The sequence below is a fragment of the Eleutherodactylus coqui genome, chromosome 2 (genome assembly GCF_035609145.1).
Source record: "Eleutherodactylus coqui strain aEleCoq1 chromosome 2, aEleCoq1.hap1, whole genome shotgun sequence".
Classification (NCBI taxonomy): Eukaryota; Metazoa; Chordata; class Amphibia; order Anura; family Eleutherodactylidae; genus Eleutherodactylus; species Eleutherodactylus coqui.
The window spans coordinates 68425550-68441680 of NC_089838.1; the positions used below are offsets into that span (position 1 = coordinate 68425550).

At 44.9% G+C, this 16131-nt stretch overlaps 1 protein-coding gene across 7 annotated transcripts; it reads right to left on the reverse strand.

Annotated features, from left to right (window-relative positions):
• Positions 1-2357: 2357 nt before the first annotated feature.
• PTTG1 (PTTG1 regulator of sister chromatid separation, securin) lies at positions 2358-15261 on the reverse strand. 7 transcript variants are annotated; one of them, XM_066591082.1, is made up of 6 exons: positions 15168-15261; positions 14290-14390; positions 8614-8789; positions 8143-8218; positions 6223-6381; positions 2358-2502 (listed from the first exon to the last, which is right to left on the reverse strand). In XM_066591082.1, the coding sequence occupies exons 2-6, from the start codon at positions 14375-14377 to the stop codon at positions 2426-2428; spliced, it is 576 nt and encodes a 191-aa protein (XP_066447179.1). In that variant the 5' UTR covers positions 14378-14390; positions 15168-15261; the 3' UTR covers positions 2358-2425. The 7 variants fall into 7 exon arrangements, with proteins under 7 accessions (XP_066447179.1, XP_066447184.1, XP_066447180.1 ...); XM_066591087.1 differs by lacking the exon at positions 15168-15261 and adding an exon at positions 15113-15134; XM_066591083.1 differs by lacking the exon at positions 15168-15261 and adding an exon at positions 14978-15096.
• Positions 15262-16131: the final 870 nt, after the last annotated feature.

A 16131-nucleotide genomic window follows, 5' to 3' on the forward strand; every position in this document is an offset into this window, starting at 1 on the left:
CAATAGTGCACCCCCTAAATGCTATTAACTTAGCAAAGTCTCTTAATTGTGTCAGAAAGGCACCCAGTGGTCAACAATCTACACAAGCTGAGAAAGGGTCCACTCCACCCAAGTAGTCTGTGAGCCCATTATAGGGCAAGGGAGGGGAATAATTTTTTTAAGGGCCTCCAGTATCCTAGCCACACAACTCTTAACATTTGCACATCTGATTGAGATGTAACTGCATGTTGTTTTGCAGCAAAATGACAGCTTCTGGGTGCAGTACACAAAAAAACAAACAAAAAAAAAAAAACCACCTAGCATATTTGTAACTTGTCCAGGCTGCTTTGCTTATAGAATTATATAGAGGGGTACTTATCAAAGTGACAAAGCTTTTGATGTCAAACAATTTAACACTGTAGCAGTTTGTGGCAATATTCTAGTATTGCAAACCCTTCATATGCAATTATTGCACAGGTGTTCTGCAGTTATATGTAGCTGCGTTTATTAAATCCAGAACTTCCCTTTAAAAAGAGTTATGATAGCTCTTGCACAGTATCCCTTAAGCCCTTAGTGACGGAGCTTTGCTTTTTTCCTACTTTCTTTTAAAAAATAAATAAAAAAAATTGTAGATCCTTTATCCATCGAGGTCGCTGTATAAGGCCTTGTTTTTGTGGGGTGAGTTGTATTTTTCAGTTACACTATTTATTGTACCATATAATTTACTGAAAAACTTAAGAAAGTCAAACCGGTGCGTCCTGTTTCTATGGCGCACAAACTGCAACAAAAATGGGTCAGTAGGATTACTACGATACCAAAAAAAAACAAAAAAATTTGTATTTTTTTTGCTGTACTACTTGTATTTTTTACAATATTTAATTTAAAGTTAGTGTCCTGACGTTTCTGTTGGTACCATTTTCACGTACTGTTGACTTTTTGATTGCCTTTTATTACGTTTTTTCTCTGAGAGGGTGACCAAAAAAGTGCATTTCGGGCGTTATTTTTTTTGGACCACGTTCACCATGTGCGGTAAATACATTACTTTGATAGATCAGACTTTTACGGACGCAGCAATACCAAAACACACTAGATTTATTACTTTGATTGCAAATATGGATGGGGGGGGGGGGGGAGGCGAACACTTTAACATGTGATGCTTTGATCGCTCCTGCAGTATGACGTAATGCTTTTTCACAGGCAGTCTATCAAGCCACCCCACGGGGATGGCTTGATAGGCAGTCTGCTAGGGCAACCCTGGGAAAATTCAAAAGGCCCCCGGCTGCCATGACACCTGCACGGCTCCCCTGATCTCACTGTGGGGGGGGGGGCTGTACGGGACCCCCAAACATCGGGGGATTTAAATGCAGCTGTCAGAATTGCGGCTATTGCCCGAGGGTGTCAGCTGTAATAAACAGCTGATGCCCGCGCTGTATAGAGGGAGATAGCGGCACTATCTCCCTCCATAAATGTCCTGCAACAGCAGGACGTAGAAAGACTACACGGTCGTCACTAAGGGGTTAACCTAAGGCTGGCTGCACATGAACAGAGCCGATTCCACATGCGGGAACACAGCAAAATCCCAACCCTGTGCTCTTACCTGTCTTTCTATTTTCATCTGTACTGCGGATTGTCACGGTGAGCTGCTGTTAGATGTGCGTAGTACAGTTTTTTCTTTCTAAAGTTTTCCACATCACCACTAGGTGATGGCACAGAATCTTAATCTCAGCAGCAGTTGTGGAATGGACTGTGGGTTGGATGGCTTCCATTGACTTCAATAGAAGTAGTCTGTGCAGATACTGCAGGGAAAAAAAAAAAAAAAAAAAAAAAAAAAAAAAAAAAAAAAAAAAAGACCCCATGCTGCAATTTTTCCCTACCCTCACAGAACTTGCAGTTGGTTTCCGCTTGTGTGCAGGAAGAAATCGATTTCTCATAGCATGCTCTGGATGGCATTTGCTAGGGACCCAAGGTGTGGATGCCCAATGTGGAATCTGTAATGCAAGTCTGTTAGTGTGCAGGCAGACTAAGGGATCAGAATTGCCACAGTAATAAAAGCTATTCAATACTTCTACCATAACAGTGTGCACATAAGCATCAAGACCTCACTAGCAGCTGCAATACTGGATCCCAATCTAGTTGGAGGTCTGCATAAAATCACCAAGTTTCTCCCATTTACTTGTTCATGGATACAGAACTGGTACATTAGAAATATGTTAAGTTTCTGCTGCCAAATTAAAAAGCACTACTTCTTACTGTAAGCTGCATGCATACAGCTATTTGTTCAGAGTTTTGAAGCCGCAAAACCTCTCCAAGAGTGTAAAAGGCCATCTTCTAGTTCACAGTTGATGGCCTCTAACAAGCACTGAAGATACACCATGTCATAAAATACATTAGCCTTTATTTAAGAAAAAAGTTGCATGCCAACAATGGAAAAATAAATAAGATATATTTAACACTGAAGCATTGGGGGCATTTCCACTGTGATATCTTCCAGAGTGACAAGGAAACCTGGGAGACTGTCAGCACCTAGAAGAGAGATCAAGAGGATTAGTGTGCTACAGAATTTAGATATTGCCAGTAACATAGTAGGTTAGGCTGAATGAAGACAATGTCCATCTAGTTCAGCCTGTTTCAACCCCCCTTGTTACCATTGCAATCCTGGAAGAGATCCTTGTATTGTCCCCTAATATATTTATTCATAGTTATTTGGTCACCCCTTAGCTGGCTTTTTTCCAGGGTGAATCCCAATGTTGATAGCCCCTCTGGGTATTCCAGTCCCCTCATTCCATTTATTAATTTAGTTGTCCTTTGAACACCCTCAAGCACTGCAACATCTTTCCTGAGCATCGGTGACCAGAACCGTACACAGTATTCCATGTGGGGCCTGACAAGTGCCTTATATAGTGGAAGAATAATGTTCTCGTCCCTATACCTTTTAATGCATCCCAAGACCATTTGCTTTTACAGCAGCTGACTGGCATTGGTTGCTCCAGTTAAGTCTACAGTTCACTAGTACCCCCAGGTCCTTTTGCATATCACTTTGCCCTAGCAGTACCCCATTTAGTGTATATTGGTGACATCCGCTTCTCCTGCCCATGTGCATAACCTTATTTATCAACATTGATCTTCATTTGCCATTTTTCTGCCCAAGCCCCCAGCTTATCTAGGTCCTTTTGTAGCCGCATATTGTCATCTGTTGTATTAATTACCTTGTATAATTTTAAATCTGCAAATACTGATATTTTACAGTGCAGCCCCTCTATCATGTCATTGATACATTGAACAGACTGGGGCCTAGCACTTAGCCCTGTGGCATCCCACCAGCAATTGTGGCCCAATCAGAGTATGAACTATTTTACCACCACCCTCTGCTTTAGCTCTGAGCCAATTCTTTAGCCAGATACACTTTTTTGCCAAACCGAGCTGTCTCCTTTTATATATCAGCCTATTATGTGTCAGTGTCAAATGCTATACAGAAATCCAGATATACGAGATAAATACTCTCCCAGGTGCAGCCTAGCGCTTAGTTCACAGAAGCTGATCAAATTGGTCTGACATGATCGACCCTTCATGAACCCATGCTGATGAGGGGTTATACGGTATTCCTTGGTGTATCTTAGAATGACATCTCATGAATCCCTCAAATATTATTCCAGTTATTGAAATGAGGCTTGCCGGCCTGTAGTTACCAGGCTCTTTTAGACCCCTTTTTGTCTATTGGAACCACATTGGTAATGCACCAATGCAGTGGTACAACCCCGATCTCTATAGGGTCCATAATTAGAAAAAGCGACCAAGCCATCACATCACTTCGTTCCCTTAGAACCTTTGGTTGTATTCCATCTGGGCCCGGCCATCTATCGATTTTAATCCTCTTTAACCGGCTCTGCACTTCTCCTGTGTTAGACATGCAATATTTAGCGGGGGGTTGTTTTATTCCCCTGCATCTCATGTCATCTTTTTCGTTCGTGAATACACTTGGAGAAAATAGACTTGCCTTCCTGCATTATTTGTTGAAGGGACAGTACTCTCAGTGCAAGTCCTTTTACTGTTAATATAATGCAAGAATAGTTTAAGGTTATTTTTGGCGATCGAGACTGCTAAGGAAGAGGCAGAAAGACCGATCTCTTTACATGTTTATCCCCCCTGTATGATTTTAGCACTTTGCTGACTTCTTGTTTTAGCAATTTAAACGCTTTCTTTTTTCGTTTATTGCCCCCCTTACAGTCTTGCGAAGGCACATTGGTTTCCTTCTACTTGCAGTCCTTTTGTTTTTAAAGGGTATGACCCAATCAAAGTAATTAGGATGCTTTTGAAACTTTTCCCCATTTGTCATCCGTGCTTTTGAGGACGCTGTCCCAATTAATGCTACCAATAGTAGCTCTGGGCTGATAAAAATTTAGCTTTTCTAAAGTTTAGTTTCACTCCCCGATATTATTGTGGTCACTATTTCCCCAAGTGTCCCTTGACCTGCACCCCCATTATTCTGTCCAGTTTGTTAGTTACTAAGTCCAGAGTGGCCCTCCCTCTAGTTGGCTCCTGCACAAGTTGGGTGAGGTAGTCATCTTTAATTGTTCTCAGGAACTTATCACCCTTGTTAGATTTGCAGATTTAGTCTTCCCATATTATATCCGGATAAAGTACCTCATGATAATTACTTCATTGCGTTTTGACGCCTCCATTTGTCTCAATAATAAGACTTCAGTTTCTTCTGTTGCTTTTGGTGGCCTATAGAAAACCCCCATCAGGATTGTCATTTTCTTTCCCCTGTATTTCTACCCAGAGATTCCATATGTTCATCTCCTGCACCAATATCTTCCCGGAGCCTCAGCATTAAGTATAATTTAATGTACAGACATACCCCTCCCCCTTTCCATTCCCCACGGTGTCGTCTGAAGAGATTGTAACCCTGTAAATTCACAGCCCAAATCGCACTTATCATCAAGCCATGTTTCCATTATTCCCACCATGTTGTAATTTTAATCAGTCATTCTCGCTTCAAGCTCACCCACTTTACCTACCAGACTTCTTGCATTCGTTACCATACAATTTATATGGTAGTTCTTTTAATTGTGCCACTAATAGACCCGACAGAACAGCCAATAGTAGTACTAACCCCACCCTGCTCGAATCCCATTACTTGGTCCCAGGTCGTTATCTACACTGTCTGCCCTCCTGTTTCTTATTGCCTACCATAGTTTTAACACTCCTACAGCCTTCTAGCCATCTTCTTCCCCAGCACAGCTGCACCCTCCCCAATAAGATGCAGCCCGTCCCTACGGTAGAGCCTGTAGCCAAAAGCAAAGTCAGCCCAGTTCTCTGGAAACCCAAACCCCTCTGTACACCAACTCTGGAACCACTTGTTTACCTCCCGAAGATCCTGCTGCCTTTCTAGTGTGGCTTGTGGTGCAGGTAGTATTTATGGGAAAACCAACTTGGAGGTCCTCACCCCATGCTTGCATACTAGGTCCCTGAAATTTATTTTTTATTTTTTTTTTTTTTGAGGCCCCTACCTCTAGTTTATTTATGACCGCTGGATCCTCACCAGCCCCTCCAAGTAATCTGTCGATCCAATATGTGTCGAACGCGAGCGCCAGAAAGACATCATTGGACAATCTGTCTTTATGGCAGATTGCCCTATCTCCCTTATAACGGAGTCCCACACCACTGGGACCTGTCTAACTTGCACTATCCCCCTCATCTGCCAACTTTGCAAGCTTGTGGGTTTTTGCCAGTTCAGGATTAGCCTACCTGGTTCTCTTCCCTCTACCCCTCCTATCTCTCACCCGGCTGACTGCCTGCTCCCCCGTACTACTGTCCGCCCCCGCCTCTACCCCAGTGAGTGCCTGCTCAGTGAGCAGCAAACTCCTTTCCATGTTGTCAATGGATCTCAGTGTTGCCAGTCATTGAAGATGTAGTAATAGTCATTTAGGGAAGCTGGTGGATCAGAACTGTTTAGTCACAGCTGGGGCCAACAGAGGATTTCACAGACAGTACCAGTCCATAATGCATTATTTGAAGCCACCAGACAACCACGACTATACAGTCTTTAAAATCCCAGCATTGGAGAGACATTTCCTTATGAGCCAAGACACAATGTGATCACTAGAACAAGTGTGGCAGTGCTCCAGTAAGGCAGCAACACTTCTGATCAACCTTGATGTGTAAGGTTTTGGTCAAGGCTATTGAAGTGATGGTAGTGCACTATACCCCTTGTTCTAGTGGTGGGATACACACAGCACTCACCTGACTTCCAGCTAAATGCAGGGATCTCCATTGGGGCAGGTTCCAGACTCAATAGTGAAGCAAACTTTTTAGCATCAGCCATATTCACCATAAGACCCACTCCAGCCAGGGAGAGGTGACTCAGCTTATGTTCCTCTGGGACATCAAGGGTTTCAAAGTCTACAAGACAGATAAGAAAAGTCACAACTATGGATAAGAGTTCTGCTCTGAACTAGTCTAGTTCTCATTTTAGGTTAGGCAATGGCATCATAAGCAAGTAGTTGTTTCAAAAAGGGAAGTCACAGCATTCTACAAATATTTAGTACAAGAGCACAGATTGGCTCCAGATATAAAGTAGAACTCATGAAGTTATGGCTTTGAGATGCAGTCCAAGATGGCCAAATAATTCTTAATTCCACAACCTTCCTCTAATATATGTACATCTAGAATCTGAGTGTGATAGCAAGTAGAACTAAACCTCACAGAAGTAGAAGACAGTCACGGTAGATTTGTTATACTGGGTCAGGAACGCTATCTTTTCTCCTTAGGGAGAGCACTCAGAAGGTGAGTGAGAGGACTTAAGGCCATTCATACTCCTCTGGGTAATATGCAAATAAGGGACATTACCTCTGCAGCGCCTGTGAGCCCCCCCAAATAGCCTGCTGGTAGGGTGTGCTAGAAACCAGACCTCCTTAAGTGAAGTTTGCTTACATACACTGGGGATAGGTCAGCAATACAGAAGTCCTGGATAACAGTTTAATAGGATCCCATCTTCAGACTACACTGCTCCAGCTTCTTGTAAGCCATTAGGGGACTTGCAGAGATTTCCCAACACTGTTACTCACTAGTGTTGTGCAAAGATTACAGCAGTGTACAAGAGTCCCGTATCAAACAAGGTTGTTTCCCCATTCCATACATTGGGGTTAATATATGAAGCCAATTAATCCAGCAGTATGATTTTGGAGTGTGGAAGGAAACCTATCAAGATAACTTACAGCCTTGTAGGTGTTTGTCAGACAACCCCAGAACAGCTGGGGCACCAGCTACCTGGTTCAGGTACAGTGAGTGGCATGTAGCCAGTAAACTGAAGGGCTCACCAATGAGCAGTCTAATCCCATTTCTTCCTAAGCAGCACTTCTAAATGATGCCAGAAATTTAAGACCCGAGTTCCACAGCAATATTACAGGTCACACGTTCTGCAGGTGGATGGTGCTTGCAGCTGTGCCCCCCCTTCATTACATCTGGCTTCATGTACTTCTTAGAGCCACACTGATTGTGGCAGTCAATAGTCATTACAAGGTTGCTGTATGAGCATCAGTATAGAAAAGCTACAGGATTTCACCTACAAGCTGAATGGAGCCATTCTAGTTTAACACTGATTCTACCTAGACAGGCAAGTACAATATGTGTTATGGCGACACCTCCCAACACAATAGTAAAGTAGCAGTCCTCCAGGGCAGCTTTCAGCTGTGCCAGATGATTGGCAAGTGTTTCCCCATTGTTTTCAAATGGAAAACCTCACATGCACATCACAGGCTGTGTGATGTTTTACCGCCCTATTGAAAACAATGGGCGACATGTTCTAAGGCAGGAGTCCCCCAACTCCAGGCCTCAGGGACCACCAGCAGTTCATGTTTTCAGGATCTCCTATAGAGAACACTTGTAGCAATGTCTGAAGCACTGACAACACCTGTGCACTAGTGAGGAAATCCTGAAAACATGAACTGTGGGGGGTCCCTGAGGACTGGAGTTGGAGGGGAACATTGTTCTAAGGAATGTGAAGAGATAGGAAATGCAGATTTTTTTTTAAACCACATATGACTTCAAAAGAATGGGGTTCATATATGTTCGTTTCACAATGGATAAATCTCATATGGGTTTCTTAGCCATGTGAAACCAGCATTATGAAGATGCTTAAAGGGGAAAAAAAAAAAAAGTTACCTGCAGGATTGTAGGGAACAAACTTATCGATTTCAGGGTAGCACTGCTTGCTGGGCTTGAGTGACACTTCAGCAACCTAATGTGGAAAGAGAAACTCTAGAAGTTAAGTTATATTCTGTCCTTCCCTTAATTATGTAAGTGATTTCTGATGTAGTTTTTATTGCCATAGTTTATATAGATGTGTATTATGTACTGTACCAGGGAAGGCTGCGTTTCACAAGCATGAGAGGAAAAAAATATGAATGGAGCAGTAGAATTTTATGTCTTTATCGCACCAGGTATAATGCCCATTAAAATACATGTGTAATGCACAGGTGGCATATACTTTCAGCATTGACCTTAATTATTGTCGTGACCACTGCAGCAATTGTCTTAGTCTCCTATGGCATTTTGGAAGGTACACTGGCAGAGATCAGAGTACATGATGTTTTATAACAAGAGCACAGGGTATATGAATACCATTTACTATACCTTTGTAGTGGCTGGTGCCGGCTTCTTCACTTTATGGCCTCCTTTCAGGGGCTGCACAGGCTTCTGGCTCATCACCTGCTTGTTGACATTTCCCAGAGCTTTCCTTGAAGCCTTCTCTCCTGGTACAGAAGCAAACACTTTGCCCTGCTGGCTCTGGACAAGTCGCTTTCCTTTAGCTAGAAGAAAAAGGAATTACAAGTTATGAACTGATCCTGAGCACCTCATGGAGTACAGATGTCAGGCATGAAACCAGAACATCACTGCACCCCATCAATGTAGACCAGAACTGTAAAATAGAATATGTGTCATATGGGCAGGTGAAGCGACCCACCTGTAGCAGGAGACCGCTGGGAACAAAAGGAGAGAAACAGGTTTATCCAAAAATCATGCCAAAATGTTGAGGATTGGTTCTGTCAGATTTTAAACACTGTTGTGTCTAGATATCCCTGTTATATTACAGCAGCACACGGTGTCCCCTTATACAATCCATAGTTTACTCCTTCAGACAATGCATTTTGCCTTGATTTGGAATTTGTTAAGAAGGTCTTCCATTCATTTCAGTAGGAATCTGCTTGGAGTCTATAAGGACATTTAAGAAGGCTGTACACCAGTTGTATAGTGAAGAGTTGCAAGACTTTGCTAAGGGCCGCTTGCACAAAGACTGACTTTTCAGCCTTCTATGCTGGCCATGGTCACCCCAGAAACTAGTATAAACTATGCCAGATATGTAGGCCTGGTCAGGACCATGTGTGCCTTTTGTGAAGGTGGGGGAAGTCTTATTGAGCCGGGTGTCAAGTGTTGGGCTTAGTAAGTTATCCCCCATGTCATGAGTTTTAAACTGTCACTTCTTGACAGATTCGGCAGCAGGTTAACAGCATGTGGATTAGCACCAACATCTGTATACAGATTAGCAGAAATCTAGGCTAAAGTTGTGAGTTTGTACTGAGGGTTTTTGTGATAGAGTCTTCAGTGAAAAATCCAGTATGGTTTCCTTGTGTGAACAGAAAGCACACGCTGGTGGGCATCTCTATAAAACAGACAGAAGACAGTTCGCTTTCAAAGGGATTATCACCCAATTTTAGCCCTATAAAACTTAGCTTGTGGGCTAACAGAAAAAGTGACCTGCAGCATGCAGGGATGCGAGATATACTTACCTGCCCGTCCAACACTTGCATGTTGGGGAACGACAGGTAATTTGAGCCAAAAAGCAAGCAACAGACTCTTTACAAAAATCAATCAGTCCTAGGACATTTCCTTGTATTTTCCAAGTTCAAAAAAAAAAATAAAGCTGGGATGCATAGAAGTTCTACTCCCAGACGCCTGAAAGATAAACATCCTTTACTCCCTCATGCCCAGCACCGCACCACATCTGTGTCGAAACCCCTTTCTGCCCACAATGTACCTGTATGTCACAGAAACGAAGAGGTTATCGTAGAAGGCTGTATGTTTAGGTCAGGTAGATGGCCTGTGCCATGTGTTGCAGAAGCCAGCAGTAGGGATCAGTGATGACAATGCCCACCACTAACTCCTTACATGCCACAATCAATGTTGAGCTCCCTCTAAGGACACTGGCCCTCTGCCAAAGTAATTGCAGAGGGGCAATGGCATCTAGGTCTGCCATGGACTACAATAGTTAAAGCATGAAGATATTGCACCTCCCTATGCTTAAGAAAAATAAATAAAAAAATTATGTCTGGTATCACTGCATGCTTAGTGACCCATACAATAAATCGAACACTCATCCTGCATCACAAAAGAGGAAAAACACCTGCGTTTTTAGAGGGGGCAAAATGAAGATGTGATCAAAAAGTCAATGTATTCACCCCAAGATGGCACTAATGAGAACACTACCGCTTGTCACAATGAAGATCACAGAGATCCTTCAAAAAGAAAGTTAGACCCCCCCCCCCCCCCAAAAAAAAAAAATAGTTTAAAAAGCCATCTATGTGCTCATACCAACCTGCATAGTTGTGTCATTCACACTACATAATGAACACAGCAAAAGAGACAAAACTGGCAGGATGATATGTTTTAAGCTATATTAAGATTTATACAAAATGTATCCCGAACCTGGTACCAATTAAAACTACAGCTCCCCACATGAAAAGCAATCCCTCCTACAGCTAACAGGAAAAAAAAAAAAGGTTTGTCTTTTAAGGCCTAATGTCTACAGGCGGGTCGGACTCCACATGCGGGAGCCTGCAGCAGAATCAGACCCTGCTTACCTTTTTTCTGTACTGCAGATGTTAGCGGAAGTGTCAGCTGGCACACATGCGCCATACGTTTTTTTCTTTTAAACTCCTGCTCTCCCATGGAATCTGCAGCCTATCTGTAGTGTCAACTGCGGACGGGCCGTGGAGCGGACGGCTTCTATTGACTTCAATGGAAGCAGTTCGTGCGGGAACCACACTGAAATGGAGCATGCTGTGACATCCAAAGATCCGCAAATCAAATCCGCATGCTTTAATTCAGTTGGGGACACCCATGCTTCCCTATGGGTGGCTGGAACTATGGATCATCTGTAGGGTACCACAACCCGTAGACATGGGGCCTAAGTGGAGAGGTTCACGAGTACAAGTGGGCAAAATCTGCATGCAGCTTGCCGCATGTGAAAGCCTGGCAGAAATCCAGAGTTAAAGGGGTTGTCCCGCGCCGAAACGGGTTTTTTTTTTTTCCAACCCCCCCCCCCCCCGTTCGGCGCGAGACAACCCCGATGCAGGGACTTAAAAAAAAAACAAAACTGCACAGCGCTTACCTGAATCCCCGCGCTCCGGTGACTTCTTACTTACCTGATGAAGATGGCCGCGGGGTTCTTCTCACTTGGTGGACCGCAGGGCTTCTGTGCGGTGCATTGCCGATTCCAGCCTCCTGATTGGCTGGAATCGGTACGTGACGGGGCGGAGCTACATGGAGCCGGCATCCAGCACGAGCAGCCCCATTGAAAAAAGAAGACCGGGACTGCGCAAGCGCGGCTAATTTGGCCATTAGACGGCGAAAATTAGTCGGCTCCATGGAAACGAGGACGCTAGCAACGGAGCAGGTAAGTAAAAAATTTTTTATAACTTCTGTATGGCTCATAATTAATGCACAATGTACATTACAAAGTGCATTATTATGGCCATGCAGAAGTGTATAGACCCACTTGCTGCCGCGGGACAACCCCTTTAAGTCAGATTTGCCAATGAAAGAAGACTTACTGCCCCCTGCAGCACTGGTGCCACATCTATAAGCCGCTGGTTACTGACTGTCCACTGTCAAGAGGCATTCGGCTTACATAACCCTACGCAGCTTGAACAGTTCTAGTTAGTGGGCCTCACAGCAAGAGCTTTTGGCTGTATCTCAGACACATGGCAGCCATGGAACGGTCAGTGTGGGACCCTACTATCAGGCTGGGTTCATACGGGATGGAGTTCCGCATGCATTTTTGACCAAGCCCAAGCAGCAAAGTAGATGAGTCACAAAAAAGCTCGTTCGCACACTGACAGTCCACTGTGGACAAACTGCACGGAAACAGACATGCAGCAAGAAGTCAAGACCGCAGCATGCAGATTGTATCCCGCAGGCTCTCTATGGGGAGAGACTTCCGCATTGAAATACCAGCTGAAGAGCCGATTCAAACCGGCACCAAGTGCTGCAGATTTTAAAGCAGCCCTTCTGCTGCGGAAATCTTGAGGAATTTCCGTGCAGTCTCCTTGAGATTTCTATCCTGTGGGAATCCAGCACTCTCATTACAAGGCTGTTGAGTCATTAAAAGGGGGTCAGCCATGTTATGCATAACAAAAAAAAAAAATTAGGCGTTTTATGGTGCTTGTGTAAACTTAATACAGCCTTTAAGTTTCTGCCCTTAGTAGGAGGCCACTCAGCCACCGTCCTCACCCATAACATGGCTGCATAGAGGAGCATGTGACCATACATGACGCAACCGTCTAACAATACACCGCACATAGGCGCAGTGCCGGATTCTGAAGGACTTTGACTAGAAATTAAAGGGGTTGTAGAGTTATAAACTAAATGATAGCCTATACTCAGGCTAGATCATCAGGGAACAGTGGCCTTCTGCATCAAGCAGACAGCTCCATTCCCACTGCAGTGCCCAGGCTTGGTATTACCGGTAGAGTTCCCATTGAAGTAAATGAGAACTTGGCCTGCAGTTGTAAGCCTAGCCACTACAGAGAAAACGGAGCTGTCTGCAGAAATCCGCTCTGTGCATGAGAACACTGACTCAGGGAACAGCAGCAGTTCTGTGGAAGTCTTGAGGATAGACCATTATTACGGTCCGTTTCATTTCTCATTTGATCAAACGAACTGACATGGTTTGCTCAGGTAGCCCGTTTACACAGCAGATACATCGTTGGCTCGTACAAGTGAGAAGTCACTCAGTTCACGCTCACTGAAGTGAATAAGAACGACCTGTATTTAACCCGAATGATCAGGCCACTCACACGTGCTTTTTACCGCAGTGTTCTGCATGCCGCGGTATACCGCTCCCATTGATTTTGTAACACTGCGATTTTCAAAAGGTGAGCTGCATTTTGCCACATTTTTATTTTAAACACACCCCATCACAATGATTGGGTGATATAGACATATCTATAATAATCACAGCAGAATGCCGCAATCAATCACGGCGTTTCGCCGACGCCATTTGTGTTAGTGGCCTACGTGATTGAGCCAACAATGATTTTTATGCCTACATAAAACAAGAAACAAGTGATTTATTGGTGGATCGTCGCCTGCCTTTACCCTGAACGATCAAAAATGAACATTTTTTTAACCCCTTAAGGACCAGACACTTAAGGGATTTTACCCATGTAGTGGTTTTACTGCCCTATTTTTTTCCCTTTAGCCACCAAAATTATTTTTTCTGCATTCGTTTTCCCCCCAGTGACATACAGGGCGAATTTTTAACATATCTTTTTCACCGACTGTTTTGGTTGTCATCTGGTTATTTTCTTTAGTATAAAATTGTTTTATTCTGTACATTTTTTTTAACTTATGTCTTTTATTATCCACGTCCCCCATGATTTCATATAATACTTCTGGGGGACATTCAGTTTTTTTTTTAAAAGACATTTTTCTACTGTAGCATCCACAGGAGCCCCAGTTACAGGAAAACCATCCCCTGTAGTAACGTTAGTCACTGGCAGAGCTCATCAGGGTCTAGTACAACCCTGCAGCTCTGCTACAGTAGGGAGTCCCAGGGGGTCACGTGGCACCCCCCTCCCTCCCCGATTCTTGTTGTGAAAGTTACACTTTCACTTTTTAGTACATATCGCTCATTGAGCACTGTGTACTTGGGGGAAAGAAAAGGCAGAAAGGGTTAAGAGCCCACTTCTCCCTCCTCTTCCAGGTCATCAGCTGTGACTAACAGCTGACAACCCATCCTGCTGCTGATTTATTACAGAAGCAGGAGGCTTAAATCACCACTGTAATTTTACAATCCGCTGGGCTTAAAGCCCAGGACCAAGCTCTGTAAATTTATAGTGCTCGGTCCTTAATGGGTTAAGTGATAATCACTCATAAAAAGCCCTTAATTTACACCCCCTTTAAGTTTCTGTGATTCTGGTGTAATTGCAGCTCATGGGATGTCTGAACTCCAGTGCTGTTAAGATAGGTGAGACCACCCTGAAGACCCCCAGTGCAGGCAGCTGTTCACCAAGCCATGGTACTACTTACCTGCACTTGGCAGTCTGACACGATCCTTGGACATCAGTGTGGAAGTAACATCTCCGTTCTCCTGGTCGTTGAAGATCATGGTTGCCATTTTCAGATCAATTCTGAAGACAAGATAGAAAGGATGAGAACCATTTAGTCATACATGAGACACCAACAGGTTACGGCAGCCCGAGTGGAGCACCCATCATAACCCACCGCCAGACCATACCCCACATCCTCTGCGGAAGCCACAGACAGGACGACCTGCCGGACGAGAAACAGCAGGTGTATTAGAGGGGGTCTGCAGGTATAAGGGGATCTAACAGGTGTGATATTATTAGATGGCCACCTGCAGTAATGCAGTTGTCAGGGGCGATGCTGAGGAGGACAGCAAGGATACATCTGGGGCCAACATGGTAGAAGGGCAGTAGTTACAGCCCCGGCTAGGGCTGCAGTCACACAGGGTGCCCATGCTGACCTGCAGGACACAATACCCAGGACTGCCCCACCTGATCACCCACATATAAAGGGGCACTGCAGCCCAGGACACTTCATGTCTTACTACTTGGACCCTCAGTCACCATCATGGAGAGCCCCGCTGTAGAACTAGAAAGGCTCCCCTGCCCCCAGCAGAGCTGGCTGACCTGGAGGGCAGGGATCCTCTGCCAGCATCTACAGGAGCCCTCCTACAATCACCAGCAGAGCTCACCCACAACACCCAGTACAAGTTAGAGCAAGCCGAAGTGCGTGCTGGGAGTTGTAGTCTCAGCAGATGGCGAGCCAACGGCCGAACGTAACGGACATAACACGGAGGTCGTCCCTCCTAGCAGCTGCCGTCACCCACAAGACACAGCCCGGCACCGGGCGTACACGGCTACTGCGGAAACCCTGCTCATTACCGGGCAGACACGGCAAGCTACAGCGATTACCCGCCGACAGTCCTTAAACCGAACAGCGCGCTCTCATTGGTGGCTCGACCACGCCGCTGTAAGCTGATTGGACAGTTAGTTCACAACGGTCGTCTCTTATTGGATGGAGACGAGTGACGTCATCGCCTACAGCTGTGCAGGGCAGAGTAGTGTAGTTATAATGGCAGCTGTGATGGCGGCTGCGGGCGGCTCTGCTCTCACGGTGCATAAATATCATTGTGTCTTATATTCTCCACTTCAAGTAATATAAACACACAAGCCCTCCTCCACACGGGTGTATTTGCACGCGCGATACGCAGAGAGTACAACCTATTATGCAATGTGTTCACACGCCTGCACGTATATTCCTGCGCAGTTCAGTTGCGCAAAAAAAAACTTTCATAGCGGCGAGTGTATTAGCGCATGCACCCCCCTGTATCTGCCCTGCCTGTGATAGAGACTGGCTTCACATGGGTGTATTTGCATGCTAGATACGTAATGAATACAACCCATTGAATTCGACGGGTTCATTGACATGCACAGTTGTGCAAAAAAAAACCGTAATATCCTCTATTTTCCTGCACATTTGGGTGGATTTGCATTGCGGAATCCGTGGTCGGCGCCGCGATAAATGGCATGCAGTGAAGATATATATATATTACTTTTTTCCTTCAAATTGCGATTTCTGCAAGCTGAGGAAAAATCACAGCATGCTCTATTTTGCTGCGGGGTCCGCTCGGACGGCTGCCATTGACACTGCGGATTGGCTGCGGGTACCGGCGTCATCACCTAGCGACGGCGCAGGAAAAACTAATGTTTTAAAAGACCCTGTACTGCACATGCCCGACAGCGAGCCGCCACAGACATCCGCAATAGAGGAGAAAGCGGGTATGCGGGCCGCGGTCAGGGCATCAGGGCCAGTTCTGATGTGGCCACCCGCATGCAGAATCCGACC